We start from the raw sequence: 21,341 nt of genomic DNA on the forward strand, positions 1-21,341 counted from the left end.
TCTCTCTCTCTCTAAACTCTCCGAACTATATAAACGCTATCCAAACTATCTCTCTCTCTCCAAACTATCCAAACTCTCAACTGACCGCAACTCTCCACCAACAACCCACATTTTGAATGGAGCCTGAGTGGTTTATATTGCTGTCAAACCTCCCGGCAAAATCTGAACCACTTCCCGAAGCAGTCACGTGGTACAGCCGGGCAGCGAGGCTTCGGACGTCATCATTTTTGGCTCCTCCCCTACATGAAGCAAGCCTCGATACGCGCTTCAAGGAAACGCCCCCTCCATTACTCGACACACGCTTCGAAGCGTCGGCACATCTCGTAACATCACTATATCTTCCTGTGCTAATCTCTCTCCTCTCTGCTACGGGTGTAGAGTACTGGGCGATCTACGAACTCTCCGGTGTCGAGCCATGGGACATCACACCGTCGATCTGTCAACCCTCCGGTGTCGAGCCACGGGACATCACACCGTCGAGCTACCAGCCCTCCGGTGTCGAGCCACGGGACTCACACCAGCAACCCACCTGTCTAAAATAAACCTGTTTCATCGGACTCTGTCTCCTGTGGTCTGTATTTGGGTCCTACCCGTGAACTCCCGTGACAGTCACAGGAAATGGTGTCAGGGTTAACATTCTTTCAAAAAATGACATGGTGTTATGATCGGTTTGACCTTTATATAGCAGGTTCTTGACCATGTGACGTGTGTAGTGGAAATCTAAAATCAAGATTGAGAAACAAGTCTTTCGTTTATCACAGCATTTGCAAATGGACTCAGATCATACAGAGATCAATGGTCCCCACAGAACTAGAGTGCAATATTAATGTTACATCTGGCTTTTATACCTTTTCTCTAAATTACGTATGTATCATCTGAATTGAAAGGTTAGTTAAAGGGAAGGTGAGTGTTAAGAAAAACAAGTCTTTATATCTATATATCAGTTAGCAGACTCACAGACTTTCAAAAGGTCACAGGAAATGGTGTCAGGGTGGACAGAGAGGAAAACGGTTAACATTCTTTCAAATTTCCCCCTTTTATCAAACTATGATAACTAAAGTAATGCAAGCTATTTTTTACCACCAACACCACAGGCCTCACTGAAATTCCATGTGGGTTGACACAGAGATAAAGCTATAGATGTCAGTATATGAGGTGGAACACAGACATCAGGCCTCTAGCTCTGTTGAACTGAATAAGCAGTTATCCCAGATTTAAGTGTTTTGCATGAAGCAATAATCACAACTTAAACTCATACCTGCAAACTCATAAGAGGTGAAAAAGATGACAAGCACCTGAACCCCTGTCGGGGGCATGCTCCCCCGGGAGAATTTTATTTTAAATATGAGCTTTAAAATGTAGCATTCTGGTGTACTCTGAGAAGAAAATGCAGTTATTAATCAGTATTACAGCTCTAGTTGAACAGCTGGCTAGTTAGCTATTGGCTAACCCCAACTACATGATTTGTCTCATTCTACTTTGAGTTAAAAAAAACAACCTGCAACCAGATCCGCCAGTGTTCCGGTTTAACGTGAACACGGAGGGTTGCATGTTTTATCACGTTACATTTTTTCCCTCCTAAATCACGAGCGTTAACAGTTGACAAAATTTTGCATGCAGTGGACGTTAGCCTTAAGTTGGAGGGAAATGAAGACGGTGAAGACATCTTAACGCTGATTGGCTCTGGGCCGCTGTCAATGTGTGTGTTTGAACAAAAGGGTGCACGACAGTCATGTGAGAAGGTGATTGGAATCACAATGATGATTGATAAGAAGAGGATACAACATAATCATCTTCTAAGGCTGCACCCTGGGTGTCTGAATGGGGACCACAGTACTGGTTCTTGGGAAGGCATCATCTTTGTACATGTGATTTTACCTCCTACCACACTGATTTCTGTATGACAATCAGGTTATTACCCTCCTCTCTCTCCCCAGCCACCCAAAATGAGTGAGGTGATTGGCTACGTCACTGTCTCAGATGTGCTTGTTAGTAGTTTGGCACACTACTTGTTGGTAGGTGAAGCTTTTTCACCCTCACTGCTCCATTGGTGCACGGCTGGATGTAAGTTGTCGTATGGCTCTTCAATCTGCTTGCAGTGGCTCACAGCTCTCTGCCACCATCACTGCTGTCTCTGTGGTTAGCAAAATCTGATATGGCCCATTTCACCTCCAAGATCTCATTTACCATGACTCAATCTCCTGTCGATTTTGCAGGGGGCCGAATGCGGCAGCTGGAAGTGCGCCCTGTACCTGCTTGCGAATATTAGAAAGCACAGAGGAGAGGGTTGCACTATAATGCAACATTTCATCTTCAAAGTGGTCAGTGGAGGGCAGCTGTCTCCTCACTGGACCAATACCTGTATTTGAAGGTCTGCAAAACAAAATTTAAAATGGGCTAAAATTACTTCGGCTTCTGACTCTTGCCCTCATTTGCCGAAGCATTATAGGAAGGGCCTTAGTCCATGTCAGTCCTGTTTCTACACAACATTTGAACAGTTTGTTTTTCAAAGTACCATTTTCCCTTTCAACAGTGCCATTATGGTATGCTTTGTGTTGTTTTCTATCAATGCTTCCTACTTGTTTCAGTGAATGGTAAACGTTGAATGGACTTGTACAGCGCTTTTCTAGTCTTCTGACGATTCAAAGTGCTTTAACACTACATGCCATTCACCCATTCAAACACTGATGGCAGGGGCTACCATGCAAGGTGCCACCTGCCCATCAGGACTAGCAACCATTCACACCCATTCATGCACTTGAGCAATTTTGTCGAGGGAGTTCAGGACAGGACCCAATAGCAGACCATGAGACAGGATTCAGGTACAGAACAGACATTATTTTACGCTGTACAGAAGGCAGGATTGACGGTGTGGTTTCCCGTGGGCCGACACCGGAGTGCAGGCAGGATCACCTGTGTGGATCCCTTGGTCCGACACAGAATGACAGGAAGGAATGACCTTTGGTAGATGGCACAGGGTTGAAGAGGGTGAAAGACGGTACGAACTGACAACCCCAGACTGCATCCCCAGGGGAATGATTAGTGGGATCTGAGTCTGGTGTGTCAGCCTGCGGGAGGTAATCGGCTGGAGTTTCTGCAGCTGTGCACTAATCAGGGGTGTGGCCATGGGAGGTGTCTGGAGGCAGAGGAAAAACCCAGAGTACATCGCACACAATAACAAACAGGGCAATGACACAACACATGAGGAGAGGAGATCAGGGGAAACAGAGGTAACACCGAATGTTACCTCTGTTTAAATACAGAGGCAACGTATTTAAACAGAGGTACAGAGGACAGGGAACACTGAGCCACAGTCTTCCTTGGATCCCCAATTGGTGTGTCTATGTTGAGTTTTGCTTGTATTCCCCAGTTTGGGATGATTGTACAAATTAATGCTTTAGCTACAGCATTAACATCTTTTGGAGGTTGGGAATGCTTTGACCCACTTAGACGACATGTGTATAATTACAAAACAGTACCTTTTTCCTTCGCTGTCCAATGCATTCGTAAGTGATCAAATGGTTTGTTAGGTATTGGTTGTGCTGTGTGGGGTATCTGAATACCTCTACCTACATTTGCAGCACAAATGACACATGATTGGCAAAAGATTGTCGAGTAATTTGAGAAGTGAATCAATAGTTTTGGATCCCTGCCATCATTCATGTCTTTTAAGCAGGGTCTCGGCAGTACGACAACTTTCTGTGTTTCCACAGAGTGCCAAAATCTTGAACTACACCAATTGCATAATTACTATCTGTATAGAGCAGTGGTGTATAGTAACGAAGTAGAAATACTTCGTTACTGTACTTAAGTAGTTTTTTTGGGTATCTGTACTTTACTTTACTACTTATATTTCTGTTGACTTTTACTTTTACTTCACTACATTTTGCAAAGAAAACTGATACTTTTACTCTGATACATTTCCCCTGAAACCTTCGTTACTCGCTACAAAATCAAATCTATCTTTAGAAACAAAATGAATCATGAGAGCAGCGTTGGTGACTGTGGTGGAACACAGACTGCACTGCAAGCAGGTTTGGCGAATCAGTGGTCCTAGCAGCAAGTTAAATCATTGGTTAATCACGTTAATGCACAATTGCAAACAAGTGCTCTCAAAGCCGCGGTGTTTGATTCCCAGTAATGCCCAGGATGCTACAGCTAGCGGGCGACTACCTGAGTATAATTCCACTCTACGATGAGTGATTTCATGACGGAAGCAGAAATGGAGGCACCTGCTACTCCCGCAACAAACGACGGTGGTGACGAAGACCAACACCAGTGGATCGCTAGCGAGTTAGTGAGCTGAGGAAGTGTTGACAGTTGTGCAGCACTAGTTGGCTAACGTTAGCTATAGCTATATACACGGATTGACAGGAGCCACGAGAGCGCAGCATTCGGGGAATCCTTCGCAGCTGTGCGCAAGCTGTGCGTGACGCTGAACACACCTCTACCTGCCTCAGCGGCCTGTGAAAGGCTATTTAGCATCGCGGGACGAGTCTTCAGCCCAAGAAGAGCGAGGCTGAATTCTCCCAATTTTGAAAACCAACTTCTTTTGAAGATGAACAGGACATTTTTCAGTTTCAAGTAATGACTGTGTTGCTGCTTTAGTATTGATCATGTTTTGATATTTGAGTCATGTTGTGGATGATCAGATGGAGTTATGATGGTAGCAGTCGCCCAATTGCAGATTCAGCTTGAGCAAAACCTTTGCCTATTGTGTTCAAATCAGGCCCATAGGAGTTTACAAGGCAGGTGTCCTTTCTCACAACACTGACCTGATGCATCAAGTGGATATGTTTTGCTGAACATAATATTATGCATTGGCCCTCTACATCCTCTAGTCTAATGAGCATACTTATAAACGCACTGTTACAACTCCTTCATAGTGTCAGATTGCTTTTCGGAGAATTATGATGATAAGTTCATAGTAGATGCAAAAGTATAGTTATGTACAATATATTATGTTGAACATTGTTGCTCCTGGATGGATCACAGCAACCCAATTATGTTCAACACAGCTCCATGTCCTTGGTCATGATGCCACAGCACTTAAAAGAATAAACTTCATAATTCTCAAAATTCTGACCCTTTGCTTTTTTATTAACAGCATTTACTTGTACTTTTACTTTCAATGAACAGGTTATGATGTTCATTTAATGTTCAGGTTGTGATGTACATTTAATATCAGAAAATTACTTTTGATACTGAAGTACTTTTGTACTTAAGTACAATAAATATCAGATACTTTAAGACTTTTACTCAAGTAGTATTCTAAGAGGTGACTTTTTACTTTTACTTGAGTAGTTTTCCAGTAAGGTATCTTTACTTTTACTCAAGTATGGCTTTTGAGTACTTTATACACCACTGGTATAGAGGTTCTGTCTTTAGCCAGATGTCATGCTTCAATGAGAGCTGTTAGTTCTCCTGCTTGTGCAGAATAAGTACCGTACTTATCGGACTATAAGCCGCTACTTTTTACCCCACGCTTTGAGGCGTCGGCTTATAGTCCGGTGCGATTTATAGACGGATTTTTCCGTAGCTTTTCTCAGCCACAACAACAACCGCAACTTCCGGTTCCGGTCTAACACAACATTTACGAGCTCCCGACACAGAACAGTTGCTACCAGCAACCCCTCTGCTACCAGCTGTTACTGACAGGGTCGCTACAATATGGATGAAGTACCTTTGACCTACCTCTCACTAGGACTGTTAACAAAAAAGGTTGAATGGCAAGATGCTTTTAACAGTACATGTCCGACTCGCTAGCTTCTAAGCTAATTTTAACATTGCGGCCAATGGGGAAATGCTAACCGTGATTATCATTAGCGAATATATAATATATCTTTGTACATCTTTTCATGCAGACATACTTGCATTACAGACTAAGGTCTCTCACGGCTACCAAACGAAAAGCAATGAGTCAATAACTGTTGTTGCTCATAGCTCTGAATAGCTGTTGTGCTAGCAGCAACTGGTCAAGCCAGTTAGCCGTAAATGCTATTCAGCGCTATGAGCTACGAGTTCCGAAAGGCTGGGATACTACGAGATTAAGGGGACAGCGCAATGAGGAGGACAACGCAAGCTCAGGGGCAGATTTGCCTCGGGAGCAAAGTGACACTCAGGGTGCAGAGCAGCTAGCAGAGCTTGATCTTGGTTTGCAATATAACTCTGCTGTCCGAATGTTAAAATTAGCTTAGAAGCTAGCGAATCGGACATGTACCTACCGGTTCGAGCAACTGTAGCAAATCTGCCCCTGAGCTTGCGTTGTCCTCCTCTGTCCCCTTAATCTCGTCGTATCCCAGCCTTTCGGAACCCGTTAGTGATGGTGGATTCTTTCACACTGCACCGCGCTGTTAGGATCCACTGGCAGACTTGAGAAAAAGCTGCTCTTCTCATGCAGCATGTCTACGTTGCTCATAGCTCTGAATAGCATTTACGGCTAACTGGCTTGGCCAGTTGCTGCTAGCACAACAGCTATTCAGAGCTATGAGCAACAACAGTTATTTACTCAGTGCTTTTCGTTTGGTAGCCGTGAGAGACCTTAGTCTGTAATGCAAGTATGTCTGCATGAAAAGATGTACAAAGATATATTATATATTCGCTAATGCTAATCGCGGTTAGCATTTCGCCATTGGCCGTAATGTTAAAATTAGCTTAGAAGCGAGCGACATGTTATGATGTTCATAGAAGAAGACAACTTTAGTACTGTTAAAAGCATCTTGCTGTTCAACGGGGACACCTGCGGCTTATATACCGGTGCGGCTTATCTACGCGCAGGTTCTTTTTTCTTTTAAAATCAGCTGTTGCGTCCTATATACCGGTGTGCTCTATAGTCCGGAAAGTACGGTAGTGGGAAGTGTGTTTTCCTTACTTTGTCAGTTATCATTATTTCCTATTATATTTTGTGTTCTTACTTCTCTCATTTCAGGTCACTACACTTCCTGCTTTTGTGTGTTTTCCCACCACTGTGATGTCTCCCCCAACCCTGGTTGATCCCACCTGTGTCTAATCACCTACACCTCCCCAGTGTATTAAAACTCTGTGTTCCCCTGTCTCTGAGAAAGTTCATCTTCGTCCTGTGTCAAGCGTTCCAGTGATTTCCTAGTATTATGTTCCTGATTTAGATCTCTGCTTTTCCAGTTTTTCCTTGACCATGTTTTTGCCTGATCACTGTAAGTTCTGACTGCCTACAGGTGTACTGAACCTGATAAGTAAAGATTCACGTTTTTTCCTCCTAAATCGTGATAATGATGAACGTTAAGTCCACGAAGTTCCGCATGCAGTGGACGTTAACTTAACCCAGCAAATCTGAACGGTAACGGAGCGTAACTTAAACTTTAACGGAGGGAAAGACGCTGTAGACATTTTAAAGCTGATTGGCCAAGACTCGACACGTCACATCAAAGATGTTTTATTGTGAAGATCACAACATCACCTTTTCTCCTTATCTCACTCCAATCTGAGAAACGCTGGCTGGCCAGTTGCCCCAGTTGAGTTTCTGTATTCAATTCGGGACCCGGAGCTTCACTGGTTTGGTGAAACTGCGTTGTGATTAATCTTCTGTATGGCAGCGGGAATTCTTCGGAAGGGAATTGGCTTCCTTACGACTGGCAAATGTCAACTTGAATAGGAAGAGAAGAGAGCATAAAGGTTATCCTTCTCTTCCTCTGAAGATTCTGTGAATCCTCCTTCTGCAGGTTAAAGTTGACGGAGTAAGGGATAAGTTATCTGCTTCTCCTTCAGGATCCAAAATAGTCTATTGTTCGACCAGCGAATGTAGAACTATTCCTAGGGTTTTCTTTCAAGCATCAACATTGTTTGTGCCCCCTTACATATAAATCTAATCGCGTGGGATGACCTAGAGCTGTAGGTAGTGCTGATGTTAGTCTCAGTGACGTCATGGCCGTACCACAGAGATCCCCCGTGGTGCCTATGAACCTCGTCCAATGAGACCCCAGTGTTGGGTTTGGATTAAATACCACACAATACTGTAGGTACGATTTAACGTATGGTAGGGCTTGGTGGGATTTTAACCCACATCCGGATGTTGAACTCCCATGTAGGCACAATTATTTTGTTTCAACCACATGGTGTAGTCACAACAAGAGCACTACAGGAAAGAGGAAAATATGTATTTTGAATTATGGGGTGAACTGTTATATTTTAACTATCAGCTTGAATCCTGCTGCTAATCCTAGCCTCCAATAATCCTAGCCTCTGCTAATCCTAGCCCCATATTGTAAAACGGCAATAAACTGAACAAGTAACTTCACAGCACGAATTTGGGTGTGATTTGGCCTATTTTGGGAATGCAGGCATTGGAGCTATGGCATGGTCTCCATTGGCCTGTGGGATCCTCTCAGGGAAGTATAACAATGGCATCCCCTCTCATTCACGTGCCTCGCCTAAGGTAACACTCTTACTTTTCCCACTTCTCATTGTCATTGTCATTCTATTGTGTCAAAATTCTACTTTTAAACTACTTCCCTTGAACCAATCCTACAAGTGATCACAATGTGGACAAAAAAGCCATTTAGAAAGTAAACATAATAGAAAACAAACAAATACATTTGAACATTGAATATATATTTTTTTACAAATATATTATATTGCAAAATATATATATTATATTTAGCCATGCAGATAGTTTTGGGTTTTAGGTGAAGTTTTTGTTTATGTTCTGCGATATCTGTGAGATTTCTACCTCATTCTAAAAGTGATCATTTTAGGCAATCAAATTGGCTTGAACCAATTGAAAGTGAGAGTTTCTTGAGTCTCCAAAAGTAGTTGTTTTCCTCATCTAAGAACTGCAGTTTACAGTTAAGTCTCCTCTTGTGACTCTTATCTTAATCCTTAGCTTAGCTTGACTCTTTGCTTAATCCAAATAAAAGACATAAATCATCTTCGGTGGCATTCAGGGTTGGGTACACGACCAAAATCCAGACCAGACCAGACCACTGAAGCAATTTGTCTAAATATTTCTTGTTCCGGTTGTTGGGTCGACAGCTGACAGCTTTCACACCAGCAAACACAACTAGAGTCAAATAGACAAACACACCAGAGTTCTTTGTGTTAATCAGAAGTAAAAGCCTGTCTATAATATATTCTGGTATACAGTATATTCTCTTTTGAAGTAAGTAAATAGTCAGAAAAATTACAGTAATCCTCTCTTTCTTTTAATTCCACAGGTTCTTCCAAAGTTATCACAGTCCATTGTATCTGAGGTAGATAACCTCTTGGGAAACAAGCCCTACAGTAAAAAGGACTCCACATCCTGAAAGTACCAGGAATGAACTACGATGCTATCCTGCCTATGAATGAGAAACCACAGCTCACATGGGCTGTTGCCCAAATGGTTAACAACAAGCCCAAAAATCAGGGATTACTCATTTCACCAATTCAATGCACAATTTACTTTCTTATTCATGTTTGCACTTATTGCCACTTAATAACAAGTCCTACCATATGCAGCATCCATTCAAGTAGTTTGAGCATCAACTTCAAGTCAACAAAAAAAAGAATAAAACCCATTTTCGGTTCTAATCAGCACTGAAGAAAGGTCTTCACTGTCTACAGATTGTTGCCTCAGCATGTCGCAGAGTATGTAACTTACAAAATTAAACACGTTTGCGCAAGACCTGTAAACCTACTGGGCACAAAACATTATGGTATGATGCATTAGCCCTTTCACCATAATAACAAAAGGTATGTTGAAACACTGTTAATGCTGGTAATTTGATTTAGTTATAATCATAGTCCTTTTCCAAAGACTTGTATTTGTCTTCGTCACAGTTTAGGCATTTGATTGTAGTAGCATCAATATCCTGTAGGTAAATGTATAGTTTGTCTAACTTTAGTAATTCATGTTTGATTTGTTGTTAATTTACTAAAATCTTTAGTGCAACCTTTTGACAAATACTCTGTGGTGGTGCCTGGGAAATAACCACAATATCCTAACCCTAAATAATAATGTAATTCATGTTTCTCCGAAATCAAGATTAAAAGAGTTTTAAAATGATATGAGTCAGGTTTTGGCTCTTTCCTTTTTTCTACAACTGTTCACTTGGCGAATAACATTAACCTAAATAATTTGTCTGATGCACCTATTTTCGTGTGTGTGTGTGTGTGTGTGTGTGTAAAGCATCGGCAAAATTCTATGAAGGTACGAATGTGAGAGGTCTGGGCAAGCCCTCAAAGCTTATCCAGGTGCTTCTCCATCTTAAAGATCTTGGTGAAAACATTCCTTTTATTAAGGAGATTCATTAAAGAATCACACTATTCAAAGCTACACACAGCTGGGTCTCTCAATCATATCAATTTTGAAACTTCTAAGAGCCAAGCATGAGGATTAGCCATTTTTATTCATCCATCTGTCCCGTTTCAATTCTATTTATTTTGTACAGCCCAAAATCACAAACTTGCCTCAGAGGGCTTTACAATCTGTAAAATATCCTCTGTCCAGGGACCCTCACATCGGAACAGGAAAAACTCCCCCGAAAAAAGGAAGAAACCTTAGGGAGAGCAACAGAGGAAGGATCCCTCTATCAGGTGTGATAGATGTCATGTGTACAGAATGAACATAACCGAGTTAAAACATATTCAATGCATATGACAGTGGATACAGTAGAATAATGATAATAAAAGCAGTAATGGTATCGGCAATAGTAATGATAATGTGACTAATAATAATAATGGTCATAGCAGTTGGTGTCAGCAGGGCCATGAAGGAGGCACGACCGTGGTCCAGGTGTAACCACAATCCATGGAAACCTGAGGATAGAAAGCACAAAGACTCCAGGGAAGAAGCAAAGTCAGTAGTGTGCATTAATGGGACATGAATTCATACAGAAGGAGAGAAGAGGAGAGAGGAGCTCAGTGTATCCTAGGAAGTGTAGGCCCATAGCAGCTTATCTAGGGGCTGGTGCAAGGCAAACCTGATAGGCAAAGCCTATAAGCATTATCAAAAAGGAAAGTTGTAAACCTACTCCTAAATGTGGCGAGTGTGTCTGCCTCCTGGACTGAAACGGCAAGCTGGTTCCACAGAAGATGAGCTTGATAACTGAAAGCTCTGGCTCCCATCCTACTTTTTGAAACTCTAGGAACCACAAGTAACCCTGAATTTAGGAAGCACAGCTCTCTAGTGGGGTAATATTGTACTATAAACTCCTTAAGATATGATGGTGCCTGACCAATAAGGACTTTGTTGGTAAGGATAAGACTTTTATATTCCATTCTTAATTTCACAGGGAGCCAGTGCAGAGCAGCTACACAGGAGTAATATGATCTATTTTCTTCTCTAGTTTTTGTTCGTACACATGCAACAATCTCGATCAATTGGAAAGATGTTACTTATATATTGAAAAAAAGCAGTCCTTGAAATTAGTTTTATCTGGGAGTTAAGACATATCCTAAACAAAGATAACTCTGAGATTCTTTACGGTGGTGTAGGATACCAGGGCAATGCCATCTAGAGAAACAATCTAAGGATATCATTAGATAATTGAATTCAGAGGTGTTCTGGGCTGAATAGAATAACTTCAGTTTTGTCTGAGTTCAAAATCAGGAAATTGCAGTTCATCCAGGTTTTTATGTCCTTAAGACATGCTTGTAGTTTAGCGAGCTGGTTGGTTTCATCTGGCTTGATAGATAGATATAATTGGGTGTCATCTCCATAACAATGAAAGTTTATAGTGTTTTCTGATAATATTGTCTAAAGGAAGCATATATAAGGTGAATAAGATTGGTCCAAGCACACACTTAAAAAAACAACGCTTTAAACCAGAGGTCTTCAATAGGGGGTCTGCGACCCCTAGGGGGTCCACGGAGGTACTGCAGGGGGTCCATGTCATTTTTGGCTGATTAGACAATTAAAAAAACAAACATGAATCTGTCCATCATTTTAATAGTTCAGTATTGTATGAAATATAACAGGTATGTTTATACATGGCAGTGGCACTAATAGGCTATCGCTCATTTTAGTTTCCACATTTATGTTTAAAATGAAAACATCAGTTTGAATAGCTTGTATGCATGATTATCATGCAATTGACAGACAATGTTGATATTGGCATTGGTATCAGCTGACAAGGTGTGTTTATAAATGTCAGTGGCACGGCCTCCCTACTCACTGTACCTTGCACATGTTTAAAATAAAGACATGAATATATGAACCTGTGTATTGTTTGAATTGCTTAGTATTGAATGCGCAATAAAGAGGTATGTTTATACATGGCACTAGGTCCAGTTTAATATAAAACACAATTTTATACAATATATATAGTTGGGGGTCCCTTCTCCATCTCTCTATCAGTTTGGGGGTCCTTAGCCTGAAAAACGTTGAAGACCCCTGCACTATGGTATACAATGATGAACGTGTGAAATAAAGAAGTAAAATAAATACATAAATTTTTAAATTTTTGTGATTAGCAGTTGTCTGCCAGAATTCCTACCTTATTATTCCTACCTTATTTGCTGCAAACGTCTTGCTTTTTGCTGCAGTCATGTTTTTCTGTTCTTCCTATCTGTCAATTATAAAAAAGTGTTCCTCTTGACTGACCACGAACTGCAATGCCTTTCTGTCTTCACGTCCTGTCATCTCCCCACTGTTGACTTTGTACTGGCACGATAATTATCAGTACCACTGCCCTTAATATGACTGATTGTATACATAACTCACTTGTGCAATTTAAAAAACAAGAACAACTTATGTTTTGAATGAATCAGTCATTTTGACTGCCCTACAGATGCGTCTGCTGCAGCAGTGACTAAACTCAGATTAATGAGTAAGTTAACGGACAGCCTCTGTTATTTTCCCTTTATCTTTGGGACAGATTATAAAAAGTTATAATGTGTCCTATCATTTATATTGTTACGTGATATGGGGGGTGACCCCTCACGATTTTTAATTATTTTATTCGATAATAAAAAAAAATTGAAAAATTAATTAATTTTTATTTTTTATTTTTTATTATTTCTATTTGGGTTATTAAAACTAGATTCCTTATGTAAATGTTTTCAATTTATCTGGAAATAATTAGTAATAAGCAAATAGGAGGCCTTTCGTGTGAAACGCACAAAAGTTTGAGCAGACTTTGCTCCGTGCCAACATTGATGCGCAGAAGACAGGAGGGCCTGCCGGCGGTGGATCAACCCTTGCGATCCACCAGAGGGACCACGACTCCACGTGACTCGTGCCCGGCGGAGTCGGCCCCTCCCTGTGTGTACCCCTGGTGCCGTAAGATTTGGCTTGAAGGAGGGGAAACGCTTTTTAATTCGTTCCCTATATGATTTTCACACCTGGCCCTGCGGGAGATATTCGGGAGGAAGGGTTCCCGAATTCTCAGTCCCTGTTTTTGCCTCGCGCACTGCTCTACTTTAAGAGTGACTTTTACCGGACTTTAAGTTTGCACTAAAATATTCTTCAATTGCCGACACAAACCAGGTCGATGGCTTGCTTGCTGTCCCGTCTGAATCGACCCACAGTAACTCACTTTGATAGTGTAATTCGGTCGCTCAGACTAGCAGTCGGTCTTATAAAAGTATTAACTTTTTCTTTTAACGTACATTGTTCCTTAACCTTTTCGAAATTGATAGGACCCTGCTTTAGAGCCCAAACCGTTATAAAGCTCTTTTAATACGCAAGCGGGCCTCGTCCGGGGGTCATTGCTTACACTAGAGCGAAACTAATTCGAATAAGTATCAGTGTGGTTTGTGCATGTAAAGAATGCAATCAGTAGTGTACCGAGCTGGATCAAACACAACTTACCTCAGGGGCCGAAGGGGATCTGCTGAGGCGTAACCCCTCTCTGGGCTGGCTTCTCAAGAAAATATGAAGAAAAGGATTTGGTCGAAGAAACTGATTCGTTATTTATTTATTTGCATTTAAATCAAAGTATAGTCTCTTGGTCCAAAATACAGAGAAAAAATCGTTAATCAAAGTATAATCTCTTGGTCCAAAAGACAGAGGAAAAAAAATCGTTAACTGAAAAATATAAGAAAATATCACCAGAGTGTTTAAACCCCTTCAGAGCAGTTTACAGACAAATGATCTTTAAAAACTCTGACTCAGCCAGCAGACTGGCTGGCTGTGTAGTCTATGGAGGAAAAAGTTAATGATTCACCCAGCGCAGGAATAGACCGAGTGAGCTTTCTCTCCTGACTCAACTTCAAAAAATCTTCTAAGTATTCTTAAAAACTCGGACTCTCAAAGTCCGGAGGTCTGCAAGAAGTTTTAAAGTTCTACCCCCGTGCAGGCTTCTGCCTGCACGGGGGTAGAACTTTAAAACTTTAAAACTTTAAAAGTTCTTGTTCGAGACTCCTCACACGACCACTCACACGACTCCGCACAACCTCCTCTTGGTTTAAAACTGTCACTATTTATACTCTTCTGGGGCTGGGGGCCCCGAGCACTTCACACATAACTTGTGGATGACACATGAATTCCCCCTTTCTCCCACGTGACCTTAAACCCGGGTATGCTTTGATATAAGTACCCGCTTCTATATGATTAATGATCCTACATTCCTACGACTGCCGACTCGGTCTAGTGACTTTGTCTTTGAAGTCTCTACTACCCTCTTATTCTAATGACTAACTACCCTCCTGTCCGGCACCTGTTTTAGTGCCTCTTTCTTTCCGGCCGCCTTGGTGGCGCCTCAGTCTTCGCCCTCTGCTTGAACTTCGGGCCTCCCCTTGCCCTCGGCATGAACCGAGAAGCGCGCATGGGTGTGTGTGTGTGTGTGACCACAGAAACATGTCTGTGTGACAGGTGCAATCTTATAAGAGCCTCAGTCATATGCCTGATTTAACCAAGGCTTTGCCGGTAGAGACATCACGATTTCGCAAAACCTCCACCGTGTTCAACAATATGCAGATGATATCCAACTCCATCTGTCATTCAAACCCAGCGAGGCCTTCACATTAACTAGGCGCCTGGACTGTGTCAATGCCATCAGAGACTGGACGGCAGAAAACTGCTTACAACTCAACGACTCTAAGACGGAGGTCCTAGTTATTGCTCCAGAGGAGCTTGTCCCCATGATCAGGCAGATTATCAGTCCACTCTCCTCTGCTGCCCATTGCAACCTGCGCAATCTAGGGATTTTCTTAGATCGATCCATGTCGTTTGACCCCCATGTTAAGCAGCTGTCCAGATCATATTTCTTCCATCTAAGAAATATCAGTAAACTGAGATCTGTAGTATCAACACCTGATTTAGAAATGATCATACACACATTTATCTCTTCACGCATTGACTACTGTAACTCACTTTTCACATCACTCAGTGTATCTGCTCTCAACCGTCTGCAGGTAATCCAAAACGCTGCCGCCAGATTACTCACCAGGACAAATCGACGGTCTCACATCACCCCCGTACTCCGATCTCTCCACTGGCTCCCTGTAGCATTTAGGATACACTTCAAAATTCTCACCATCACTTACAGAGCACTTCACGGTCAGGCTCCGACTTATGTAGCTGATCTACTTCGCCCCTATTCACCCGCCCGCACTCTCAGGTCAAACGCTCTCGGCCTTCTGTCAGTCCCACGCACACGATTTAAGACCCGTGGTGACCGAGCCTTTGAGGCAGTGGCCCCGAGGCTCTGGAATGCTCTGCCTGCAACTCTACGCCTCGCAGATACTGTGAATACTTTTAAGAACCAGCTCAAAACCCACATTTTTAGGCTGGCGTTTGAGTAAAAACCCATGTCCTAGACCTGCTCTTAAAATATGTTTTATTTTTTATCTTTTATTTTATTTTGTGTATGTAATTTATAGGGTCACATTGTGGTTTTTTATGCTTTTAAATTTCTGCTGTTAAGCACTTTGTGATGTCATGTCTGTGAAAAGCGCTCTATAAATAAATTTCATTCATTCATTCATTCATGTCTTTCACACGACATTAGTGTGACAAGCTGAGGCGCAAGAGGTGACTGAGAGGAATGAGGACACATGTCTAAGCGAAATGAGATGCAGCCAGGACCAGTCTAATGTTAATCATCACACAAGGTTTGAACATGTATTCAAACATTCCGCATTTCACAGGGTTTGTGTGAAAGTGGTACAAGGTTTGATTAATAAGGAAGCCACTTGTTTAGATACATCTTCTGTATTTTCTTGTCTGGAAACTGTTCAGTGTTACATGAAAAGAGAACTAGGACCGGGACTTCACAAAACCCATCCATTTATTTTATTAATAGTTCTACTTGTCTGTTTTCTGAGAAAAGCAAAATTGATATAAGAAAAACTGACACCCAATAAGGTTATTTACAAAATATTAGCAATGTGTTTCTATGACATTTGTGGAGATAACAGATGCAATTTTGCATGAGACACAGCTGCATTTGACTAACAAACAATCAACATAACATACACCAACCTATATAATAGATAGACTTGCAACCTTTACATGAAATTCCACTGGAGTAAAAATATTAAATGTAGGCCTACTCTATAATTCACAGCAATAGTGGCCTGTCAATCATGACTTATATGTTTGAGAATGTGGATGGTGCGATAGCAGAGATAAAATAGGGCGTTTTTAGCAGGAATATATTTGGGAAAGAAATACACGAAACTTTTAAAAGGGTACACAGATTTTTTTTATGTCATGTTTGGCTACTTGCACTGAACAGAAAAGAAGAAATGTTAGCATTAGAGACTGGCATTTCAAATGACAATTAACTAAAGTGACATTCAGTCTCTTATCTACTTCTGTTACAAAATTTAAAATAATCACAAAACAGCATTATGTTTCGTCTTCAATGTATTATTACTGAAACATTTCCAAACAAAGGTACTTTTATATGCCATTACTGGTGTATTAGGACTGGTTATGACTCAATGGAAACCCAAAGTGTCAAATTCTCTTTTTTTTAAAGCCACAATTTGTATATTTTGAAAATTTACACTTATGGCGCCCCCTTTGACATTGGTGTTGACTCTATTCCAGTATACCGAGGAATTGTGTCAAAATTGGACAATTACACATTAGGTGAATTACAACGAACGTTAATGTTCAGTGGCGGAAGTTGTGTCCTTTATGCAGCTATTCAAAAGTAAGGGCGTAAAGCGGGGTGATGGATGGCAGGTGTGTGTCTATCTAGGACACAGGAAATTACATCCGGTCATTGACATGTGCCTATTTATTAAACGTAACCACAATCATTCTCGTACCATAGCATACTAGCTGCTGTGCTCAAATATTGTGAAAACCAGGAATTTGAAGGGCATTGTCACTAAACATAATTTTTGTTCAGCCACTGTCAATCCAATTAAACACTTTTGACATATGCTTTGAATATAATAATATAATTCTGCAACATATAATACATTATTTAGCTTGTGATAAGGGCTGACATGGGGACAAACCACACAAAAACTACTGCCGACTGAAGCTCAACGGCACATAACTGAAGACTCTTGGCTGTGTATGTCAGGACCTTTTGACGTTGTCATATGGATTTCAGGCTCCTCTGGGGGGCTTCCCAGAACTAGAAAGGTGTGCCCAATAAAGTCACTGAGTGTTATTTATGACTGCACAACATTTGTTATCATTAATATTGTCAACACTGGTTTGTCACAGGCACACACCGAATTTAAAAGCTAATTTAATGGATACCAGTTAGCATTTATTACTACACTGTAAAAGGGATATTCTGCCATTAGAAACACGTCATTGTTCTAGATATGCACACTGAATTGTGTAGGATTACCATGCATGACTTTACTATGTTGGTGTGCACAGTGCTCTGTTTCAGAACCTTAACAGAATCCCCAATTCGATTTGTGAATAAGATAATAATTAGTCCCACAGCGACAAATGTCTTTGGAGAAGCCAACCTCCTGACGGAGACTGATGTAACAGCCCCTGCCCTCTCCAGGGAGAGACCTGGTTGTTTCTCCAACAGGCCGTCAAGTGACTGGATGAGGAAGTCAGTGCAACTATTGCTCATAACGCCTTTTGAGCATGTGGACTGACCTACATCTTGATCTACCAAGAGGCATGACATGTCCATAGTAAAAAAAAAATTTAAAAAATAAGGATTTAATGGATTTGATCTCAAATGAGATGACTCCACACACACTAGCTGTGACTTTCACCGACTGTTGAGTTGTTATTTCAAATTTAAAAAAAAGTTAAGTGTTGTATCAGGACAGAACATGAGTGAGACAGAGAGTGGTCAGAAGTACAGGCTGACTATTGTCAGCCTGTACTTCTGACTGGCACCGATTTGCAAATCCGAACAAATCTAACGCACCAGTGAATGATTCAATGTTTCACTGGATAGGATCCAACACATTAAAACGATCCACAAATGTTTAACTATTGGCAGTGATCGGACATTTGAAATTTCACATTTGGCCAGAATCACAGCTCTACCAAGCCAGATTGCAAAACAAAGAATTTGTTAAAACAAAGCCAAGACACAAGGATGTCGAGAGTGAATAAATGTGAGCCAATCAAAAAACAATCTAAAACAGTTCATCTTTACTGACAAGGGAACTCTGGCAGTCTTGAGACAGTAGGATAATAAGCGGAAAGAAATAGAAAAACAAATTGTAACCGGAAGGCCTTTACAAACCCTGGGTATTTTTCTTTTGTTGGTGCAATTCATTTCCACGTCAATTTTATTATTCCGAACCATTGTTTTTGTCATGAAAACACAGAATGCAAATATTATGCAGCAAGAAAAGCAATATACTTTTTTTCAAAAACAAGGTTGATTTTTCCGAGCTTTGGCGGTGTAAATAAAGGCATCAACGATTCAAACTGTGTCGAAGTATTCTGAATTTTGGTGTTAATCCTGGTGTGTAAAAGCCTGGTCTGTGCCTTTCTATAAACATACAAACCACTGTTATCATTGGGTTGATCCAATCAATCTATAATGTACCTAAAAAAACTTGGAATAAAATAACCAGTTTGACAATAGGGTACAACTCCCACTGGGAGTAACTTTTCAGCGTTTTTCCTGTAATGAAAAGAACTGGACTTTGAACAGGTTGTGAAGATCACCTATCATTTGACTTAACAAAAGTGTTTCAATGAGCAAATATACCAGAAATTAGTTCAATTCAATGCACGCATTAATCAGCATTCTCCTCCGTGAAGAAAATGAAATCGCCTTGCATGCTATGCTTCAGGGTGCCATGTCGATATCCTATGACCTTAGCTCTCAAGGAATCAATGCGGTGTGTAGAAGTCCTTCAGTTCCTTTCAGGCACACACTTCAGGTACCTTCAATGACACAACCACATCTCACCCTATTTCCTGTGGGGGAGGCACAGCAGTTCTTTCTAAGATACAGAGTCTTTGGTAGCGCCTTGTGGGCTCCCTCCACTTGTGACCAAATTACGGAGCAGTTTACGCCGACCAGCCTGGTAGTCCTCCTCGTCAACATTGACCAACAGTTTTATAGCTTCGTGGCCCACAGCCTGTTTTAAGGAATCTGTGATAAAGACCCCTTTAAGGGCCTCTAGCAATGATCCATTGATGTAGTCCCTCCAGAAGGCATCCAAGTAGGTAAGCTCAGAGAACTTGATGTCACAGATGATGGAGCCCAAGTCTCGGGATTTGAGGATAGTGTTTGCCTGATTGAAGCGCTCAAATTGTCTCTCCACTGCCTCTTGCTTATTGGAGAAGACGTTGCCCTGAAGTGCAGACTCGTGCTGGCAGTATTCAGCACGAACCCGGAGCCGGATATCTAGAGGAGAGCACAAAGTAAGAAAGAAAAAGATCAGCTGAGACCCCTACTTTGATTATTTGAGTAGGACAAGAACAAATCAGCAAACAAATAATGCCAACATTTTATGTCTGAAATGATTCCAATCATAGTTTAGCCACAGCTGGCAACCAGCATGCCCTTAGACCAGCGGTTCCCAAACTTTTTAGGCCGCGCACCCCCTTCTACAGCCCGACTGGGTTCGCGCACCCCCCCCCCCCCCTTAATAAAAAAAAAAAAAAAAGAAGCAACAGAGCCTTTTAAGCCTTCATAGCCGCATAAGAATCGGACCAATGAGAGAACAGTTTGCTCGCGCGTGGCATTTGTTTACAAGATTTAGTCCGCTGTTAAATGTTGCAGTGTGAACACAAACCGAACAAAGGAGCAACTGCAGCAAAGCAAACGAACTGAAGGTGTGAAAACGCCCTGAAACACTGCAACAAAGTTTCAATAACTTTCAGTGACACAAGGCGTCACTTTTAAAGAGCAATCAGGATGCGAGCACACACGCACAGGCTCAGAGGCAGATTATCACATTTAATTTACAATTAATGAGCGACTAATGCAGCCAGGATGTCTTCGGACAAAGCATCGATGCGGCGCGACACAGTGTTGTTGGACATCGGGATCATGCATAACTTTTTTGCTTCTTTCTCCCCAATCATACATTCCACCATCTCTCTGGCAGCTGGCGAGCTCACGTCTTCGGCGATTGTGTGCGGTAGCCCCTTTCTCGCTATTCTGTAACCAGATATGAAGCCTGTAGTGCGTCATTTATAGACCCAACACATGAATGAGACTCCAGTTGTTTTGGCTGTTTTGTAACTCCTCCAATTTCGATATAAAGAATGTAAGGGGCTTTTGACTTGCACTGGCATGCTTGGTGTTCAGGTGGCGACGTAAATAAGAGCTTCAGACTGTTAGCCAGAACCTCGCTGCACACCACGCACTGTGGCTTTGGGGAATCTGCGTTGCCAATCCAAGTGAAGCCCAGACACACATACTTTTCATCATATTTCCTCTTTTTTTTCCCAGTCTGATGCTCACTCTCGTTTCCTCTTTTTCACCTTGACTCCGCGATGGGCCGATGTGCTCCCGATTTGTCTGTGCTGCACCTCTCCGTTCCCCTCGCCTCCGATTCCTCTCTCTCTCTCTGTCCCTCTCCTCTTTTACGACTGATAGCTTCAGATGTCCCACCTGACAGTTTTTAAATTAAAATTACATTTTTTTTTAATATTTAATATTATTACACCATCAGACCGCCATTACACCTTTCCTCTCGCGCACCCCCTAGAGGCAGCTCGCGCACCCCCAGGGGTGCGCGCACCCCACTTTGGGAATCCCTGCCTTAGACAATTGCTTGGTGCATGTACAAGCCTAAAGACTCAAGTGTGGGGTATGCTCGAAATGAGCTAGTTTGTCGTCTGATAATGTCTCAAGGACAAACTGTTCAGAACGGTCACACTATCACACAACACCACACGCTTTCAGACACTGAAAACGTACGGCACCCTATGGCATCACCGGCACAAATTTTTTATGCAGTGTGCAGACAAGCTTTCCCATTGCTGGTTGCAGGCCCAAAAGGATGTACCAGCAGCTGCCGGTCCTGCTCTCTCG

General features: G+C 41.8%; 1 protein-coding gene across 1 annotated transcript in view; it reads right to left on the reverse strand.

Moving 5' to 3' along the window:
* Nucleotides 1-16,620: 16,620 nt before the first annotated feature.
* The window catches only part of dedd (death effector domain containing), a 30,103-nt gene continuing 25,382 nt past the window's right edge, over nt 16,621-21,341 (reverse strand). Inside the window, exon 5 of the mRNA XM_079273041.1 lies at nt 16,621-19,703. Within this exon, the coding sequence (XP_079129167.1) occupies nt 19,297-19,703 (407 nt within the window). The 3' untranslated portion in view covers nt 16,621-19,296. The remainder of the gene's footprint in view (nt 19,704-21,341) is intronic.

The sequence above is a fragment of the Melanostigma gelatinosum genome, assembly GCF_949748355.1.
Source record: "Melanostigma gelatinosum genome assembly, chromosome: 8".
Classification (NCBI taxonomy): domain Eukaryota; kingdom Metazoa; phylum Chordata; class Actinopteri; order Perciformes; family Zoarcidae; genus Melanostigma; species Melanostigma gelatinosum.